This window comes from Takifugu flavidus, chromosome 3 (genome assembly GCF_003711565.1).
Source record: "Takifugu flavidus isolate HTHZ2018 chromosome 3, ASM371156v2, whole genome shotgun sequence".
NCBI classification, from domain to species: Eukaryota; Metazoa; Chordata; class Actinopteri; order Tetraodontiformes; family Tetraodontidae; genus Takifugu; species Takifugu flavidus.
In genome coordinates, this window is record NC_079522.1 from 10,769,039 (window position 1) to 10,786,324 (window position 17,286).

Consider the following 17,286-nt stretch of genomic DNA (forward strand, 5'->3'; position numbering starts at 1 on the left):
ACTATTCTAACTCATAACGCCAGAGTTTAGAAGAAGCATTGTCAAAACTTTTTATTGAACATTTACAGAATTTATATCACAAACATCGCCATCAGGAAAGAAATGTCATAAAAAAGATGTGTAAAGGAACATCACCAGTTTAATCAACACAGAACAATTCTCAGGAAAATATCAGCTCAATTAAAAAATATATAATGAATAAGAAAACAGACCAAAGTACTTAAAAGCTCAGATTTGTGGGAATTAAAATCTGACAGTTTGGAAAAGAACAGTACTGAAAACATAGAAGGGTATTTAAAAATACAGTTACGGTATGATTTAGCAATGGTGCCAAATGATAATCAGTGACCATGAACGACAGATCTAAACAACATTTTTGTTTTAAGTACACATCTTGGGTATAATGTGGATAAAATAATAATGATGTCAATAAAACACAATCGAAATTTACAAAATAGAGCAATTTTCAGCCAGATTTAAATATGCACACACCTTTGAGGCCGTATGTCAGACTAAACTCTTTTGATTCGAGCTAGAGAATCGGTGCATTCCTGGATCGGTGCATTCCTAGCGAGGTGGCAGCTCCTTCATCTGCAGGGACTGGTAGGTGTCTTTGGTCACAGAGCTCAAACCCTGCAGGGAAAATCGTCCAGTAAAATATATGAACATCTCCCAACAGAAAATAAAAACTTGAAGGCTCTGCTCACCTGGTAAACCTGTTCGTTCTTTCTCTGGCGCTGAAGATTTACACAGGAAAACAGTTAAAAGATCATATTTTGTAGAGAATTTAACATGATTTCATTCCAGAGAAATGTGACCGCACCTCTCTTTTAACAGGAAGTTCTTTGTATTCTCCCTCCGTTCGTTTGTTCAAGTCCTGAATGTGAGGGAAAGTGTGTTTTTATTTGACAAAACTGATTAAAATATCATTAAAAAATGTATAATTTTAAAGCCTTTGGTTACAGTGTAGGTGTCGTCATCCATGGCCCTGCGGTTCTGTTAAAAAAAAGAACACTAATGATTCTCACATTCTCTTTCGGTTCATCCTTCCTGAGTTATTAGCGTTAGCTTCTGGAGCATTTGTTTCTCCACAGAATGTCGGCCTGAGACTTACATTTCCTCTCTCGGGATCTCCTCTCATTACTGGAGCGTAACCCCCAGAGTTCTGACCTTGAAGATCCTGAAAACAGCAACAATTCACATTATAATCATTATTGTTCATACCAAATAAAAGTTAGCATGCTAATACCTGACATACAACAATTTTGACCTGGAACAGCGTAAGAGTGGTTTTATTCATGATTCCACTGAAAACTCACCACAAGTTAGCCTTCTGATTTTTTTTGTAAAATATGCAGAGTGTAAATCTATCAAAATTTCAGTTGTGTCATTTGCCCCACCAGCTAGCTAGCTTTCATGTGGACAACAAAGTTTAAGTAAGAAAGAATTCTAATAACTGTCTTGAGTTCAGTATCCTGACATTTAGCTTTGCATATTTGTGCCGCTGTCAATTTGAGCTTAACATGAGGATTGACACGTAAGCGCGTGAAACTGGGCAGTTTCACATGTTTCAGTAGAAAATATGATACAATACACATCCTTTGTTTGTCCTTTGACCACCTTTACCAACACAGCCGTGGTGGGGGCCCGTGAAAGATATCGCCATATAGCGCTTCCTGCTCCGTGAGAGGAAGTCGTGCCCATAATTCACACAGGCCACCCGTGAACGTGGGCATTTCTTGTTTCCAAGCTACAAACATATTCATTGTGGCGAATGCGTTGTCGATTTTTAAATAAAAAGATCTTCAAAGCGGACCGTTTAACTATGATCGACCTTCGTTGTCAGGGATTTTTGTGTTTCACTCACGCTGTAGAGGTTCTCGTCCTTTGTCTTTTGGCTCCTGAAGAACTGTGAGATTTGTTTATGTCAAAAAAGGAGAGATGATCAGTAAAAGGAGCAACACGCTGAGCGTGTGAACGAGTGAAGGCGTTTAAACAGGCCCACCTTCTCCCTGATCAACATGCCGGTGATGACGAGTCCGTACACACCCAGGAACACGTCCAGAATGTAACAGAGCCGCGGGTCGTTCAGCATCATGGCCTCTGGAGGGGGGTCAGGTGTCAAAGGTCACGATGTTTGCGGGGCAACACAAGTGTGGATCCACGTTATACTTTCCGATTTAAACAACAATCATGCAACAACAACACGTTTGAACAGAGGCAAAACGCTACAAACACCTTTGTAACTTATAAGATTATATTCACACCAATCAGGGTTATTGATTAACTCAATAAAGGCTGGTGTCGACCAAGCAGCCGTCTCATCGATCTGCAGCGTTCTTAGACTAACGAGTTCAGCGGTGAGGCTGTGTGATGAAGCTCGGTGGTTTCCTCCATCACAGGTGTGTGTGGTTACTGAGTGTGTGTGTGCTCGTGCGCTCACATTTGTGTGTGCTTATGTGTGTGAAAGAGAGAGAGAAACAGACAGAGTTGGGATAGCTACAGTATCACTACTGTGATCTTAATACAGATGTTTGTCATTCTTAAGGGGAGTTTTCCAGCTCTTTATTTTGTCATGAAAATCTTATGTGAAATAAAACAATATTTCAAGATTTTTGCTGCAGATAAAGTCGTTAACAACAAAAGTTGACTCTTGGTGATTTTCTCAAATTCCAATTTGAATAATTACCACAAATTAACCATGTCATTGTGTTGCTTTTTGGCAAGGTCGTTGTTATGTTTAGCAGTATTAGCAGCTGTAAATAAATACTGACATGGGTCTCCCTCCGTGGCTGCTAGCATTTAGCTCCTCTGGATTTCTACAGAAGCTACAGAAGGTTTTCATCCTCTAATTAATTTCTGACCAGCTCCTGTTTATTCGATCAGTTTTGCAGGGCAAAAAACAAACAAAAACCCTCCAGTGCCAATGATAAATATATAAAAATAACAAAGGTCTGGAAATGCTTGTGAACGTAATAATCCTAAAAATTAATTTTGCTTTTGGTTGAAATCATATTTTATTTAGTAAGTAAGACCCAAAGATGCACATCAGGGCAAGACTTGAGAGGAAAACAGAAAGGAAAGGAAGATGTCAACCCGAGTTTCACAAATTAAGATACAAGAGTTTCTGATGTCAGCTGATACCATCTGAACTGAACCCACTGTCTGAAAACAGCTCACACAGAATACCGCAGCATTAGCCTCTGTCGCTGCTGCTATATCGCCATGGTAACGCCAAGGAAACCGAGATCACGCGCTCAGAGATTCTTCAGATAGATTTAAATTTCATCTCTTTGAGGTTTTGTATTTACACTAAACTTAAACGTAGTTGCTGAGGCGTGGCTGTCATCTTCAGAATTAAACAACACTTTACGCAGACGATGCAGCTTTTTTGACTTTAAAAGTTCTTGTGATAAAAAATATGGTAAAGTCAGCATCCAGAGGTGGACTTTACCAGTTTACTGCATCATCCCAATGTTAGCCAAAGCTAACTGGCTTATTCCTGGAGGAGGTGATGGGTGATAACCCTGAATTACAGTCCGAGACCTCTGATGGTTACAGCAGCAGAATTTATGCTAAAACCATGAGTGGAATGGGAGACTAATATGATACATTGGGCATAAACTGCAAAAACTGAAGAGCTTCCTTGTTAACCGGCGTGTCGGCTTTGAAAGATCCACAAGGGCTGACAGACGAAGAGCGCTGCAAGAGTGCGAAGAAAAAGATGCTAAAATAAAACAAAACAGCCAAAAAATACAGTGTGAGGCGGCTGATGAGGCGTTTCAAGATTTTGTTGTCATATGACAACAGATGATGCTAATGAGTATTTTAATACTCTAATTTATAAATGTTAAAAAAAGACTTTCATTGTTAAAGCCGGTGTGAAAAGATGGCGAGCGGCAGACTGGAGGCCCCTGAACGTCGCCCCGGGGCCCTAAATGGCTAAATGTGCCACTGATAGCATCAATGTTTCATTTTTATCAAGTCCTCATGTATGAGAACATTGCTCCCTATTGTGGACCTGACGTGCACCTTATTTCCACCAGCCGTTCTCTCTTTTCACCGTCATATTTACACAAACCATCAATTCTTTTGCACGAACTAGCTGATGACACGGAGTTTTCTTTCCATTTCAACTTCTGAGAATTCTTTTGTCATCATGGAATTATCCCACATGTCCTCAAAAGCATCGACAGACTCAGAAAAATAAACACGTGAAGATAAAAGTGACTAAGGCGGGAAAAAGGTCATGTTACACCGAGTTTTTCAGAGGTTTTCTTTTACCGTAAAGATCCTCAAAGCCGGAAACATAATTTTAGTGTTCCTTCATAATGCTAAACTATGGTTAGCTGCTCAAAGAGTTATAGGAGATTATTGAATGTTAACATATAACAAATATCACACATGTATTTCACAATAAGAACACCTTGCATTTGTTTTCGTGCTTCCTCTTTTCATCTTTCTTTTAGTTCTGATTTTTTTTCCCCTCTCTTTCACCCAACTGCAGGATTCAAGAACAAAGGAACCTGGACTGTTTTCTCATAGATCCTCTAAATCTGTGTCCCGAGTGGTTACACACGGTTTGGCTGTGTTAATCAGGTGACACCTACGGTGGTGCTTGGTGTGGAGCCAGCACCCATCCCCATGTGGTCAGAGATCACCTCCTCAGGCTGAACCTCTGGATGGTGCTTCTGTGCCAAATCTCGCAGCTAAAAACCACAGATCTGCTTCCTGGAGTGCTGCAGGGGGATGTCATGTGATGTGTGAAAAAACTTATTGTAGCACATTTTGGATTAAATTACAGACGTTTTGTCCGGCCGTAGCGCAGTCTGTCGGGGACTGGGCTGAGAAGGGGAGGGTTCTTCGTTCGACCCCCATTGCAGACAAAGCATGGAAGGTGTTCTGGTAGTAGAGGAAGGTACCAGAAGACCTTCGAAGCATTGTCAAGGTGCCATTGCGCAAGGCAGCAACCCACAGATGCTCAGATAGGGCCCTACCATGAACTAGCGACTCATCCAGGGATGGACCCTGCCTTCGCCCATATGTGCGCCCTCCCCGTGACCCCGAAAGGGATAAAGCAGCCAAGAAGACAAAGGCACAAACAAACCTCACGGCTGTTCCTTCTCAGTTGACAATCGCTTGGAAAATGTTGGGCATCGTTCCTGAATGTTTAAAACTGTCATAAGATCGGACTCTCACAAGCACAAACATGTATTTCACAAATGGGAAAACTGTATAATGTCTGAAAATAGCTGGTAGTTCAACACTTTTTAGGGTCAGTTATCAAGGGATATGCAACAAATACCAACTCCTGCACAACAGATATAACAATTATTGGTTAAGAAAACAAAACAAAACAAGTGAATAAGCAGAGGTATGTTTTAACTAGTACTTTACATTGAAGAAATTAACATTTTAGGTTATGAAAGAAAAACCTGTGAACAAAAATCAACACTAAACTGCCAATGAGGTACTGAAAGTTTCTATTACATCACATTTCTCTTGCTTATCTTTGACACCAAATATGCAACTTATTCTGAGTCAATCATAAGTTAGTCATAAGACCGTTAACAACTGCAGTTTAAATTCAAAAAGAATTTCTTTTTACATCAAAGCACTTAAAGTCCTTTGCCTTATTTTTTCATCGCCCTTTAACTTGTGGGCTATTTTATGGCTAGCTAGCTCGCTAATTTGCTGCTATGTTGTCATCAAATAACCAGTTGGATGAATCATAGAACACGATGCTGGTTAAACTGCTTCTTTTTCTCGTTGAAAAAGTCACTTTGTGGAAAAAAAATGTGACTTTGATTCTGTTGAGCAACTACAAAACATGCTAACAAAGTCAAGCGTAGTCAACAAACACGTACACGTTTAGTTATATTCTGAAACTTAAACCACCTATAAACTTTCTGGAATTGCACTTTGACTACATTTACTATAATTTCTGTCTTCCACTAAAAAAACCCAACAAATATATGTAAAAATTCAGGCTAACTCTTGATTTCCAAACCCTTGAAACTAAACGTTTGATGACTTTAGCCTGATTTTAAAGGGGAAAATTCTGATTTTGTTCTGTCTGATTGTTCTTACCTGCTGGACGACAAACAGAGGCAAGGACCAGAACACCAGGTATCCTTGCAGAGAGCTCCATCAAGACTGGTTCCCCCAGAGAAGCTTTCTTCTCTGAACTGGATTCAGTCTCCAGTAAAAACTATCTGACACGTTTCACGCTCTCGTCTTTAAGCGGGACAGGAAGTGGTGAGGACCTGCTGTGCCTAGTGACACAAACGCTACGAATCTTTCCTCCACACACCAAAACAGAGCAAACGGAAAAAGAAATTCAAACGGTTTTGGTGACTCGTCTCCATTTTCGATGGTTTGTCATCAAATTTTCATTTTGTTTCCAATCAGAGGCAGAAAAGTTGCATCCAGCTGTTTATATGTTCATTTATAAACACCAGAACATGATTGCTGAGTATTACACAATCTGGCCTTCATTTAAAAGCAACTGTTTTCATCGTCACATCTGGGATGGCTCCTCCATGTTAGCAACACCTGCATGAACCTGACAGTTGAGGAGACTTTAACATAATGCTGACTCAAAAATGGACCTTTCTGGACCTCAGATCCGACTATTAAAAGAGTTGTAACAAATATTTGCTTCATCACGCCGGAACTGTGAGCAAGACGTCCTGTTAGCATTTAATGCCTAATCTTAATTTGCCCAACCCACCATGAGCTGGCGCTATCTTATGCATGTTGACATGTTAGCATTTTATGGGCGATTGTAATTTAATAATATCGACAGATGTCGACTACATGTCGAGGGCGAGGCCGGTTGGATTTTAACAAGATGACAAAAACCGACATGTTCTCTAATCCAGCTCGTAAAAAAGTGATTAGCGAAGAATTATTAACATTGTAATTCATCTTCAAATTCCTGCTACGTTCAGTCAGAAAATGATTTTAAAAAATTACTTTACTAATGAGTCCTAGAATCAAGCATGTTGTTTTTAATTGGCGCTCTGAAGACGAGGAGTTTGAAACAAACCCGAAAGCCACAGTTGAGCCAGAAACTTCTCAGTCTTGTTTCTTTGTGCTGAAGTGAATTCAGCAACATCATCGGTTTCTCCTGACCTGCATTAATTTACAAGTTTCCTAAACTCGTTGCCGCAGTGGAAAAAACCTTGAAGGAGCTGGAACAGAATCGTGCAATAACAAACATCACGTCTTGAAAATGATGCCTAAAACATCCAAACGTTCTTTTATATGTTTGAGAAAATGAGTTACAACTAAAAAGTGGACTTTTTCCCATTATTTTCTTTATTTATACAAACACTCAAAAACATTTTCTCACAAAAATAAAATTTCACAGCAGATTGTCGACATGATTATAAAAAAATACTTTTACTGGAGGTTTTGCATAAGATTTAAGGCAGTCATTTACTGTTAAAGTGCATTTTGTCGTTCATGTGCAAATCCAGTCACATGATGCATTCTCGTTTTAATGAGTTTAGCCTTTGAGCTGCTGGGAACCACAAAAATAAACTCTAAACTAGTACAAATGTGTCAACAAGCTGCTAAAACACTAATTTGCTATATTTAAGTTCTTATTAACTGCAAACTCTACACGAAAGACTGAGAAGCAAATATTAATTTAATTTTTCAGGAGGGAGCGCCCTCTGCTGGCCGTGATTATAGTTTCACAGCAACCTGAGGGTAATTAGTAAACACAAAAGGAAAAATGCAGGATTTTGGGGCCACATTTCAAACATTTCCGACCTCCATGTGTGTCATCGGTGTTTCAGTGGTGCTTAGTGAGCAGCGTCGCGTTGAAATATTCCTCTGGAGTGACGGTCTTCACGCCGCCAAAATAATCCAAAACCCACACCTGAAGGAACAAAAGCGGCACCAGCGTTAGCTTAAGTGCAGGTCGTCGCATTTGCATGCAGTAGAAGTACTCAGATGCAGTAGAAGTACTCAGATGCAGCAGGAGTACTCAGATGCAGTGGAAGTACTCAGATGCAGTAGGAGTACTCAGATGCAGTAGAAGTACTCAGATGCAGTAGGAGTACTCAGATGCAGTAGAAGTACTCAGATGCAGTAGGAGTACTCAGATGCAGTAGAAGTAGTCAGATGAAGTAGTAGGAGTACTCAGATGCAGTAGAGTACTCAGATGCAGTAGAAGTACTCAGATGCAGTAGGAGTACTCAGATGCAGTAGAAGTACACAGATGCAGTAGGAGTACTCAGATGCAGTAGGAGCACACACATGCAGTAGGAGTACTCAGATGCAGTAGGAGTACTCAGATGCAGTAGGAGTACCCAGATGCAGTAGGAGTACCCAGATGCAGTCGGAGTACTCAGATGCAGTAGGAGTACTCAGATGCAGTAGGAGTACACAGATGCAGTCGGAGTACTCAGATGCAGTAGGAGTACTCAGATGCAGTAGGAGTACTCAGATGCAGTAGGAGTACACAGATGCAGTCGGAGTACTCAGATGCAGTCGGAGTACTCAGATGCAGTAGGAGTATTCAGATGCAGTAGGAGTACTCAGATGCAGTAGGAGTACTCAGGAACAGCTCTGGTACCTGTGTGATGTTGAACTTGGCGAAGAACCAGCCGTGATCAGACGGCCAGTCCATCATCTCCGGGTGGCGACTGAACAGAGCTTTCTTCGCAAACTCGGCTTCCGTGCCATTCACCTGACAGAGGGAGGAGCTGAGGGTCACATGACTGCTCACCTGTGTGTGTGTGCGTGTGTGTGTGCCTGTGTGTGTACCTCCATCACAGAGCCCGACAGGATGATGTGAGCGCAGAGGGGGCTCTGGGGGTCGAAGCCCTGCTCTCTGCAGTAATGAGTCTGAGCCAGAGACATGGACATGGACGCCTGCGGGTTCACCTGACAACAGTCAGCACAATTGATCTTGGATTAGATAAACAGTCAGCAGAAAATAGACGACAACTTCTCCTTTAAAACGTCAGGATTCACCAAGTGTGCGTTTATTGGTTGCAACATGAATCGAGGTTGCTGCGGCAACTTTCTCCACCCAGTTTTTGCTGTTCAGACACATTTTTTCGGGACTTGGACATTTTTCTGACATGTGACTTCACCCCAAAACTGCTGCGTCACTCAGACAAGAACTTGCTGAGTCATGGTGGAGCTGCTGCTGTTGCATAAATCCAAAACTTTTATAACGCTAAGTGCAGTTGAAGAAAGTGGACTTTTAAAGGACACAATTTCTTTCTCCATAAACGAGAATTTCTGTCACGTGAAGCTCCACATACATGAAATAACGAGGAATATTTGCTGAGTAGAAGCAAAGAAATTAACACATTTGAACTGCAATTAACTTACAAATCTTTTTTAAGAAGTTAAATAATTGTAACATCTTTGTAAATTAATCTTTGACCCTTGAACGGTGAATTCCCCTTAATTATCTTAATTCGTGTCACTGTAGTTTAAAGAACTATTTGAATCAACATTAAATACCCAGGACTTATGACATTTTCCTTGTCTTAAGGTCATTAACGCGGGTTTTACCTGCAGGTCCTGGACCGAGATCTCCATGTGGGTCAGGTACATGTAGGGGACGCCGGTACCGGAGCACACCGGACCATCACTGACCGAGAAGACGTTGGAGAACGGCTGTCCGACCACCGGCTTGTGTGTCGAGACGGTGGCCATGGAGGCCCAGTCACACCGGTGGGCCACGAAGCGGGCGACACGGGCCACCTGGTCGTGCGGGGGGATGTGGACCCGATAGGAGGAGGTCGGTGGGGGAGCGGAGCAGAGGAGGCCGAGGAGGAGCAGAGAGGTCGCCCGCAGCACAGCGTCCATGGTCGGACTCATTTCTGTTGAAAACTGAGACGAACTACAGAACCACGTAAACAACACCCATATCCGGTCTCGAGTTTTCAAAATATAAAGCAGATTAGACTTTTCTGTCCCTTTTTCCGGTTTAGTTTCAGAATAAAAGACTACTGTTTCCGCAATTATTTCCGAAATAAATTTAATTTTACTCAGAATATTTGGTAATTAACGCCTATTGGTGGACTTTATGTCTATATTATTTTACTGCTATCTATCAACATTTAGTTTTTAAGTAATTTTTGGCCTGCAGTAAGTTTTTGGGTGACACATTTACGACAAGTTTATTTTCATCAGAAGCAATTGAGGGACACTAACAGCTGCACGAAGACTTTTTGATTTAAAAGTCATTAGTCTGCTTCAGTTCTTTTGATGCACCATCCACTCAATATGGCAGGTTCCTGGGGTCAGATGACAGATAGGTGTCTGGCAAAATGCTAAAGGCTAAGAATGCTAAAGCAGAACTTCGGCATCAGTGAGATACGGAGCGACTGTTGGCTTGTATCTGGTCAAGATTGTTGAAAACAATCAACACATACAAAAATAGGATTTATTTGACAAACAGAAAACATGAATTCTCAACAAGGCTCACTTCAGAAAAACTATGACTTTGTTGTTGTTCAGTGTCTGAATGTTTGATGAAGACGACGTTACTGTGCCTCGGCTTCACACATCTCACACAGCTTTTCCTCAATGGCAAAGTGTCCAGTACAATCTCTAGACCCGCAAAGGCAAGGCACCTCCTGTTTCCGCTTGACATGGGTGGAGTAATCCCAGGTAAGCTCGGTGCCAGCCTTCACAACTCTGACACAGATAGAAAAGATAGAAATCAGGTTCCGATGAACAAAAAAAAATCCAAAATCTCTGTCTTTCTTACCTGCTGGTGAAGAAGGCGATGACGGGGAAGGCCAGGTCATGGGAGTCTGTGAAGACGTTCTGGAGGAAGAGGTTCGGCTTGCAGCTGTGCTGCAGGGAGCAGAAGCGGAGTCAAAATCAAACGTCATTTAACCTCTATCACGTTTTATAAACGACACAAAGCCGTTTTGGTCTAACCTAGTATATCCGCTTCAACTTACGTTAAAAAAGCGGCCGACGTTCCCTTCTTTGCTGGCATCCACAATGATGGTGTCCACATCTGTCAAGACTCTCTTTAAAGACTTCATGTTTTTTTTCTCCATTTCGCTACCGTTGGATCTGCAGACATCTGACGTGGGCTCATCCGACATAGCTGCTAAAGTAGCTGCAGGCTGCTGGCCCCCAGGTGGCCCCTTCTGAGAGACAACAAATAAGACTGCTGTTTTTTTTTTTATTCACACAAGATGATGATGGCTAAAGACCAAAGTAGATCTACACCAGACATTAGCATGCTAACACCTCGAGGAGACTTGAGCCAGAACTAGACCCGACCTTGTCTCTGTCCTGCGGTGTTTTGGCGTCAGCAGGTCTCTGGATCACTGGGACGTGCAGAGGAGGCGACGAGCCTTCCATCACAGCACTTTTGCCATCCTCCTGCGAGGGGACCAGCCACTCTGTAACTACCTGTACTTCATCATCAGAGGGGAGTTCTATCCTCGGCAGCTTCGGGGACGGGGGCGTGATGGAACTTTGGGCCCTTTGCAGGATCACACCTGGAAACATTTAACCACACTGGTCAATATATTTCCAGCCGTCACTGCCTCACATGACGCAGACACCTGCTCACCTGCATATGTGCACACAAACGTCCCGCGGTCCAGGTCATCACGGCAGCGCACGCCCCAGCCACAGTTGTCAGTCTGGAAGACCTGAAGACGTACCCTGATCCCTCTCTGGACCAGACGGTTCTGACAGCGAGCTCGGTCACAGCCGCACCACGGTCCACACTCATACACACTGTGAACATATGTCAGAGTGAACAGTGTCGCTCTATCAGCAACCTGGGATCTGTCTGGCTCCAAGTCTTCATTCTGATGGGCAATAAAATTATCTCTCACCCCGATGAGATGGGTTCTTCCAGCCTTTGGTGGCTGTAATGGCGCCCCTCCTTCGTCATGGCAACACAGGCGCACTGCTTTGCGTCGCTGCAGCCATCAACACAGTCGCAACAGGTGCTGAATAATTTCAGACTGCGGCTTAGGAAGCAGCCGTGCGGCCATCGGTCTTTCCTGTAGCGAAAGTTGGGTGGTTTTGCACCACCTTCACCCAGACACAGCTCCACAGGTGTCGGCTCGATGCCGCGGCTCAAGTCAAGCTCTGGCAACTGGAGCCTGTCTGACGGGGGTGGGTCCAACTGAATGAATGGGTTATAGGTGAAGAAGTCAACCTGCAGCAGCAAAAAAGTCAAAAATATTTTAACAATCACTTCTGAGGCCTTTTTCTGCGATTCTGCTGTTTTTGTAGCACCTGCAGGATGTCATAACTCTCTGTGTCCAACAGGAAAGACATCACATCGTCATAGTTACGGAGACTCAGGCCACAGGGTGTTTTGTAAATGACGTCCCCATCCAACGAATCCTCCGAGTCCTCCAACTCTGCCCCCTCAGTGAGTGGCAGTCTGGCGGTCAGCCTCTTAAAGCCGCAGAGCAACGGAATCTTTAGTGGGTTCTGACCCCAAAACAGTGGCACAGACTGAGGCATGATGGGTACTGTGGTCAAGCAAGCCTGGAGGGGAAGAGCAGTCAGAGTTGCTTTTGTATTTTGAGTGTGTGTTTGTGTGTGTGTGTGTTACCTTGCTGCAAGTGTGGGGCCTGTAATGCAACTGAACAGGTGTTAGAGGAGGCAGAAGGTCACCAGGGGAAGCTGCAGCACTAAAGTCTCTATTTGGGGAGAAGGCAGCAGGGGAGGAACAGGGGCTGGATAAAGAGTCCTCAGGCACCATAAGTTCACCTAGACATGACAATATCTTGTTGTGAATCTCTGTGAATGTATATGCCTATATAGCTATATATAGCGCGCTCTCTCTCTCTCTCTCTCTCTCTCTCTCTCTCTCGCTCTCTCTCTCTCTCTATATATATATATATATATATATATATATATATATATATATATATAGCTGGCATGTAAACATGATTTAAAAGTGAAAGGTTCCCTGTTTTCTTTGAAAGTTAAATTGGATGTGTAAGGATTAAATGCTTCACCTCCTGAAGCAGGCAAATTTGCATTTTCAATTTGAGGTTACCTGAACCGATGACCACCTGAACCACAGAAGAGTCCCGATTTAAACCGGACGCTGAACAGTTCAAAGCCTCCAGCAGCTTTAAGCCCTGAACATATTCTGGTGGACAAACAGGAAGACTTGTTAATCACAACAGGAAGTTGGTCACACATTCTGATTATAACATGGAATAATGGCAAAGTCCAACCTCGATCTGTGGCTGTGTTTTTCTTCAGAACCCTTTTCAGATTACCCAGATACCCAAATACTACATGAAACACGTCATCAATATCCTCCTTCTTCCAAAATGCTTTGGCTCGCTCTGAAAGAGCATTGTTTAGATCACTGTTCTTAATAAAAGGACATATCACGAGTTTCAAATGAGGCAATATTTGCCGTACTCATTGAACATTTTGATCCTATATACACGGCAATGAATGGCAATGTGTCTGCTGTGTAAATAAAAATGGATTACTTTGTTTTTATCAAAATGTGACTGCTTACCAACATCTTCTGGATCTAAAGAGTCTTCTTCCATCTCCATCGAAGACGTTAGTTTGCTAGCACCTGCCTACCCAGCGAAGCTTTCTTCATCGGTTTAATAAATAGCCAAGTAATAGCCTACTAACCTTTACTGCAGAAAACCTGTTGTACTAAATGTTAGGCCTGATATTAACGCGAATAACCTGAAACTTAATTTGAAAGTCTGATAATAAGAACAAATAGGAATGTGCCATCTGGTATGAGGTTAACGCTAGTTTTAATTAATTCCTTTTAGCAAGTAATTGATGAGAAAACTATGCTATCACATTAAAACACGAACCTTTGTATAATGATTTTTCAACACTTTCTAAAACCTTATTTACAAATAATACATGTAATATTAGGCTGCCATCTCTTTCCATGGGACCAAAACCAACATAGTTTTTTGCCTTAAGGCGGCCACCGTAGCATTACAAACCCTTCCCTGAGCTTGGACTTTTAGGCAGATTTGCTACCAATCGAATTGTTTTATTTTTCCCATTTCCCATCGTATTAAATCATAACTTTATTCCAAGTGATATTTTTAGACAAGATAACTGTCATTCAAGAAATATTTGAATAGTTAAATTTCTGATGACACGAGACTTGGAATGCTGTCTGAAAGACGTACATTGGGGTGAAAAATTATCCCAAGGATTTGTAATTGATGCACGTCGGACACCGTATGCGAATATAAACCGCAACAAAAACATAACATAAAAATAATCCTAATGTACACAAATTGTACATGTTTTGTTTTCTTTATGCGAAAAACATTATAAATGTATTTGTGACGCACACACGGTCTTCAGTCAGACGTTACAAAAGCACGGCACCACGAACACTTAATAATGTAACCCCGACGCTTGCCTGAGTCACTTCCTGTAGTTTTGTAACGCTAAATTTATGTAAGTTAAAATGTGGAATAATTTAAGAAACGACAGCTCATCCGGAGTAAGAGCGTGGAGGAGAATTTAAACAAATTTACAGCTTGCAAGGCACTTGTCAGGGTTTTTTATTCACAGGTGAGTTACAGAACAGGTGAGTACAAATATGTGTTGGACTGCAGTTACGTTGTGCAATAAGAGAAAATTACCAGTGGTTAAAATGGAACCAGAATTGAAATTCTATTTCATTTGAAGGAAAAGAAGCAGGTCATATCGGCAAAAATGTGTCAATATTTTTAAATAATGAAATCCATTTTGAAAGTTTTTCTAGTTTTTTTAGTTTTATCTTCTAGGTTTAGTGTTATGTAATGGTTATGACAGGGAGACTCTGCCCCCCTTCTTACTTTAACATTGATAGGGCTCAGATGAGGCGGTCTGTCAGCGAGGCCTTCTGGGCGATGTGTGCCGCAGACTCGATGTCCATGCCAGTGCACTGGTACTACAACATCGATGACATCAAGAGGGACTTTGGCGGCTGGATATCAGGCTTCAACTCCCCCCGAGACAGACACCCATCCAGTATCCTCACCCTCTCCAACACCAGTAGGTAACCGGCTGTGACAGGTTTAAAGAGAGATGACAAGAGAATAAATGAATTATGCAAGTTTTTATTTTCCAGCTGGTAGCGGTCGCACAGCCTGGTCCACTGAACCAAAACGTCCTGATGTGGTTGGTAATATAATCCTCCATGATAAACTGGACCTGTGGAAAGCATCTACTGGCTCTGTACACTATCATCAAGGTCTGAATATGACATAAACCTGATAAAAATAAAACATTTTTTTCATCAAAAAATGACTAAATCGCTGGGAAAAACACTGAGGTTAAGAAACAGTTGTCAAAGAAACAGCTGCCCAAAATCCAATTCCTGTTTATTATCCCCAGCTTTTAAGTTTTCCTCTACGTTAGCATGTTAAAGCCTCACATCGTTCCAAACATGAAATGTGTGTTATGTTTGTGATCACCTTATTTTTATGTGTTTATATGATGCTAATCTAATTTATAAGTCAGGGTTCATTGGCTGTTCAATAATGTAACTTCCAGAGTGTGTTTCATCCAGCTGCCGTCTTCATTCTCAGGTCTTCAGGCTGGTGAAAACACCCTAAATGTCCTCTGCGCTCTGCGGGCTGCTCAGACTCTCGTCTCCGGCCGCTTCACTGATTTCTCCCAGCCGGACGCTCAAGCCGCTGTGCTGTCAAACTATGTCGATTTTCTGACAACACCCGGGACACACAACGATACCTATGCTGAATCCTTCCACCGCTCGTTCTTTGCCGACTGGCAGGACACAAGTCCGTCCTCCCCCGGTCAGGTAAAAGAGGCTCCCCTGTTGGCACAGTCAAGTTCTGTGTTTCCATAAAAATCCCTTCTGTCATTTTAAGGTCCTGAAGTTTGCAGAAAAACGTTCCAGGCAGAAGTTGAGCTCCTCTCACCCTGACAGCCAGCTGGATGCCATCGGATGCCTGACCACCATCCTCCCTTTTATTCTGTTGTCGGCCTCAGCCAATGAGGAACAAGCTGTGTGTGTCCTGTGATCATTACCAGCTCTTTGCTTATTTTTATTAGTGGATGCCATGGTGATCTTTGACCTCATGCTCATGCAGGTGTCTTCAGCTGTGGAGTTTGTGAAGCTCACTCACCCCCACCCAAATGTTCCAGAGTATGTAGAGCTTTACAGCCGGGCACTGCACGCCGTACTGGGTGGGGCCAGTGTTCGCCAGCAGGCCGAGCACGCTCTGAGGAGGCTGCACGTCTGGGATGTCTGCCAGAGTTACAGCCGCAGGGCAGCCAGGTACGACCAGGTTGAGCCCCTCATCACAACAGCAGCCTTTAGGGTCTTCAACTCATCCTCAAATTGTGTGTTTCAGATTTGCAGTTTCCTCAGAGAAGCGGCTGAAGGTTCATCAGAGCGCTGTGAGCTACCTCGGTCTGGCCTGCTACACCAAAGGTTCTGATCAATGCCAGAGCGTTCTGATTAACCTGCGAAAGGTGTTAACAAAATGAGATGTTGTGGATCCACAGGAGCACTATCAAGCTTGTTTTACCTTGCCTATGAGTTTCATGACAACCCCCGAGAAGGAATTCTGACCAACACCAACTGTGGAGGTTCGTACACAAGGAAACAAACAGGAATAGACTTTGAAAACATACATCATTGATATAAAAACAGGTTCATTTTGACCTTCTTCAGTAAAAGATCACACCTTTGCTAGCGGTGCAAATTAAAATGCTACAGTAGTTTAACTTCACTCTTAATATGGTCTGGTCTTGGTCTACCTTCATACTCCAGGCTACTCCCAGGGGTTGTCTGAATTCACTTCAGGAGTGTCCGTTTTTATCCATATTTGCACTTTCCTGCCTTTGTTCATCACAGGTGAGAATTGTAACCGTGGCGCAGCGCTGGGGGCCCTGCTAGGGGCCGGCGGCTCTTACAGTGAAGCTTTCATACCGCAGGAGTGGAAGGATAATCTGAGGGATGCCCAGGAAATCCTCCCTGACGTCCTTCAGGAGATGCAGTAAAGAGCAACAGCGACTCCCCGAGGAGAGGAGGAGAACTACATTTGGAGAATTCCCTTAAAATCTGTGGTTCTCACCAGCTGTCACTTTAAAGATAAATGCAATTATTTAAAAAAATGATTTTTGCCTTTGATTATTGTATTGATGTGTATTTAATTTAATAAACAATGAACACGCAGATTTCCAGATATTATTTTAGAATCATTTGAAAAAAAATGTTTTTTTAATCTAATATTCTTTAAAATATTCTGATGTTTTTTTCATTTTTTTTAATCAAAGTGAGAAATTCACCAAACA

The 17,286-nt window shown here is 42.5% G+C and overlaps 4 protein-coding genes across 9 annotated transcripts; 1 reads left to right on the plus strand and 3 right to left on the minus strand.

Annotated features, from left to right (window-relative positions):
* Nucleotides 1-36: 36 nt before the first annotated feature.
* Nucleotides 37-6,258, minus strand: LOC130523035 (T-cell surface glycoprotein CD3 zeta chain-like). The gene is made up of 8 exons (XM_057027979.1): nucleotides 6,091-6,258; nucleotides 2,006-2,103; nucleotides 1,868-1,909; nucleotides 1,115-1,180; nucleotides 964-996; nucleotides 824-877; nucleotides 708-737; nucleotides 37-633 (listed from the first exon to the last, which is right to left on the minus strand). The coding sequence occupies exons 1-8, from the start codon at nucleotides 6,149-6,151 to the stop codon at nucleotides 568-570; spliced, it is 450 nt and encodes a 149-aa protein (XP_056883959.1). The 5' UTR covers nucleotides 6,152-6,258; the 3' UTR covers nucleotides 37-567.
* A 1,042-nt stretch (nucleotides 6,259-7,300) lies between these two features.
* creg1 (cellular repressor of E1A-stimulated genes 1) lies at nucleotides 7,301-9,886 on the minus strand. Its single transcript, XM_057027975.1, has 4 exons — nucleotides 9,544-9,886; nucleotides 8,782-8,901; nucleotides 8,591-8,704; nucleotides 7,301-7,891 (listed from the first exon to the last, which is right to left on the minus strand). The coding sequence occupies exons 1-4, from the start codon at nucleotides 9,850-9,852 to the stop codon at nucleotides 7,805-7,807; spliced, it is 630 nt and encodes a 209-aa protein (XP_056883955.1). The 5' UTR covers nucleotides 9,853-9,886; the 3' UTR covers nucleotides 7,301-7,804.
* A 520-nt stretch (nucleotides 9,887-10,406) lies between these two features.
* setdb2 (SET domain bifurcated histone lysine methyltransferase 2) lies at nucleotides 10,407-13,951 on the minus strand. 3 transcript variants are annotated; one of them, XM_057027958.1, is made up of 11 exons: nucleotides 13,508-13,951; nucleotides 13,212-13,243; nucleotides 13,028-13,123; nucleotides 12,578-12,665; nucleotides 12,253-12,510; nucleotides 11,844-12,172; nucleotides 11,573-11,742; nucleotides 11,278-11,498; nucleotides 10,947-11,141; nucleotides 10,748-10,836; nucleotides 10,407-10,674 (listed from the first exon to the last, which is right to left on the minus strand). In XM_057027958.1, the coding sequence occupies exons 1-11, from the start codon at nucleotides 13,511-13,513 to the stop codon at nucleotides 10,521-10,523; spliced, it is 1,638 nt and encodes a 545-aa protein (XP_056883938.1). In that variant the 5' UTR covers nucleotides 13,514-13,951; the 3' UTR covers nucleotides 10,407-10,520. The 3 variants fall into 3 exon arrangements, with proteins under 3 accessions (XP_056883938.1, XP_056883936.1, XP_056883937.1); XM_057027956.1 differs by having other exon boundaries at nucleotides 12,578-12,735; nucleotides 13,212-13,325; XM_057027957.1 differs by lacking the exon at nucleotides 13,212-13,243 and having other exon boundaries at nucleotides 12,578-12,735; nucleotides 13,508-13,950.
* A 251-nt stretch (nucleotides 13,952-14,202) lies between these two features.
* LOC130523029 (uncharacterized) lies at nucleotides 14,203-17,169 on the plus strand. Of its 4 annotated transcripts, none has more exons than XM_057027971.1 (9): nucleotides 14,203-14,566; nucleotides 14,831-15,019; nucleotides 15,092-15,214; nucleotides 15,552-15,784; nucleotides 15,855-15,992; nucleotides 16,077-16,264; nucleotides 16,341-16,420; nucleotides 16,495-16,578; nucleotides 16,847-17,169. In XM_057027971.1, exons 2-9 carry the CDS (start codon nucleotides 14,923-14,925, stop codon nucleotides 16,990-16,992), a joined length of 1,089 nt encoding a protein of 362 aa, XP_056883951.1. In that variant the 5' UTR covers nucleotides 14,203-14,566; nucleotides 14,831-14,922; the 3' UTR covers nucleotides 16,993-17,169. The 4 variants fall into 4 exon arrangements, with proteins under 4 accessions (XP_056883951.1, XP_056883950.1, XP_056883948.1 ...); XM_057027970.1 differs by having other exon boundaries at nucleotides 14,203-14,550; XM_057027968.1 differs by having other exon boundaries at nucleotides 14,204-14,566; nucleotides 14,831-15,015.
* The last annotated feature ends 117 nt before the right edge of the window (nucleotides 17,170-17,286 follow it).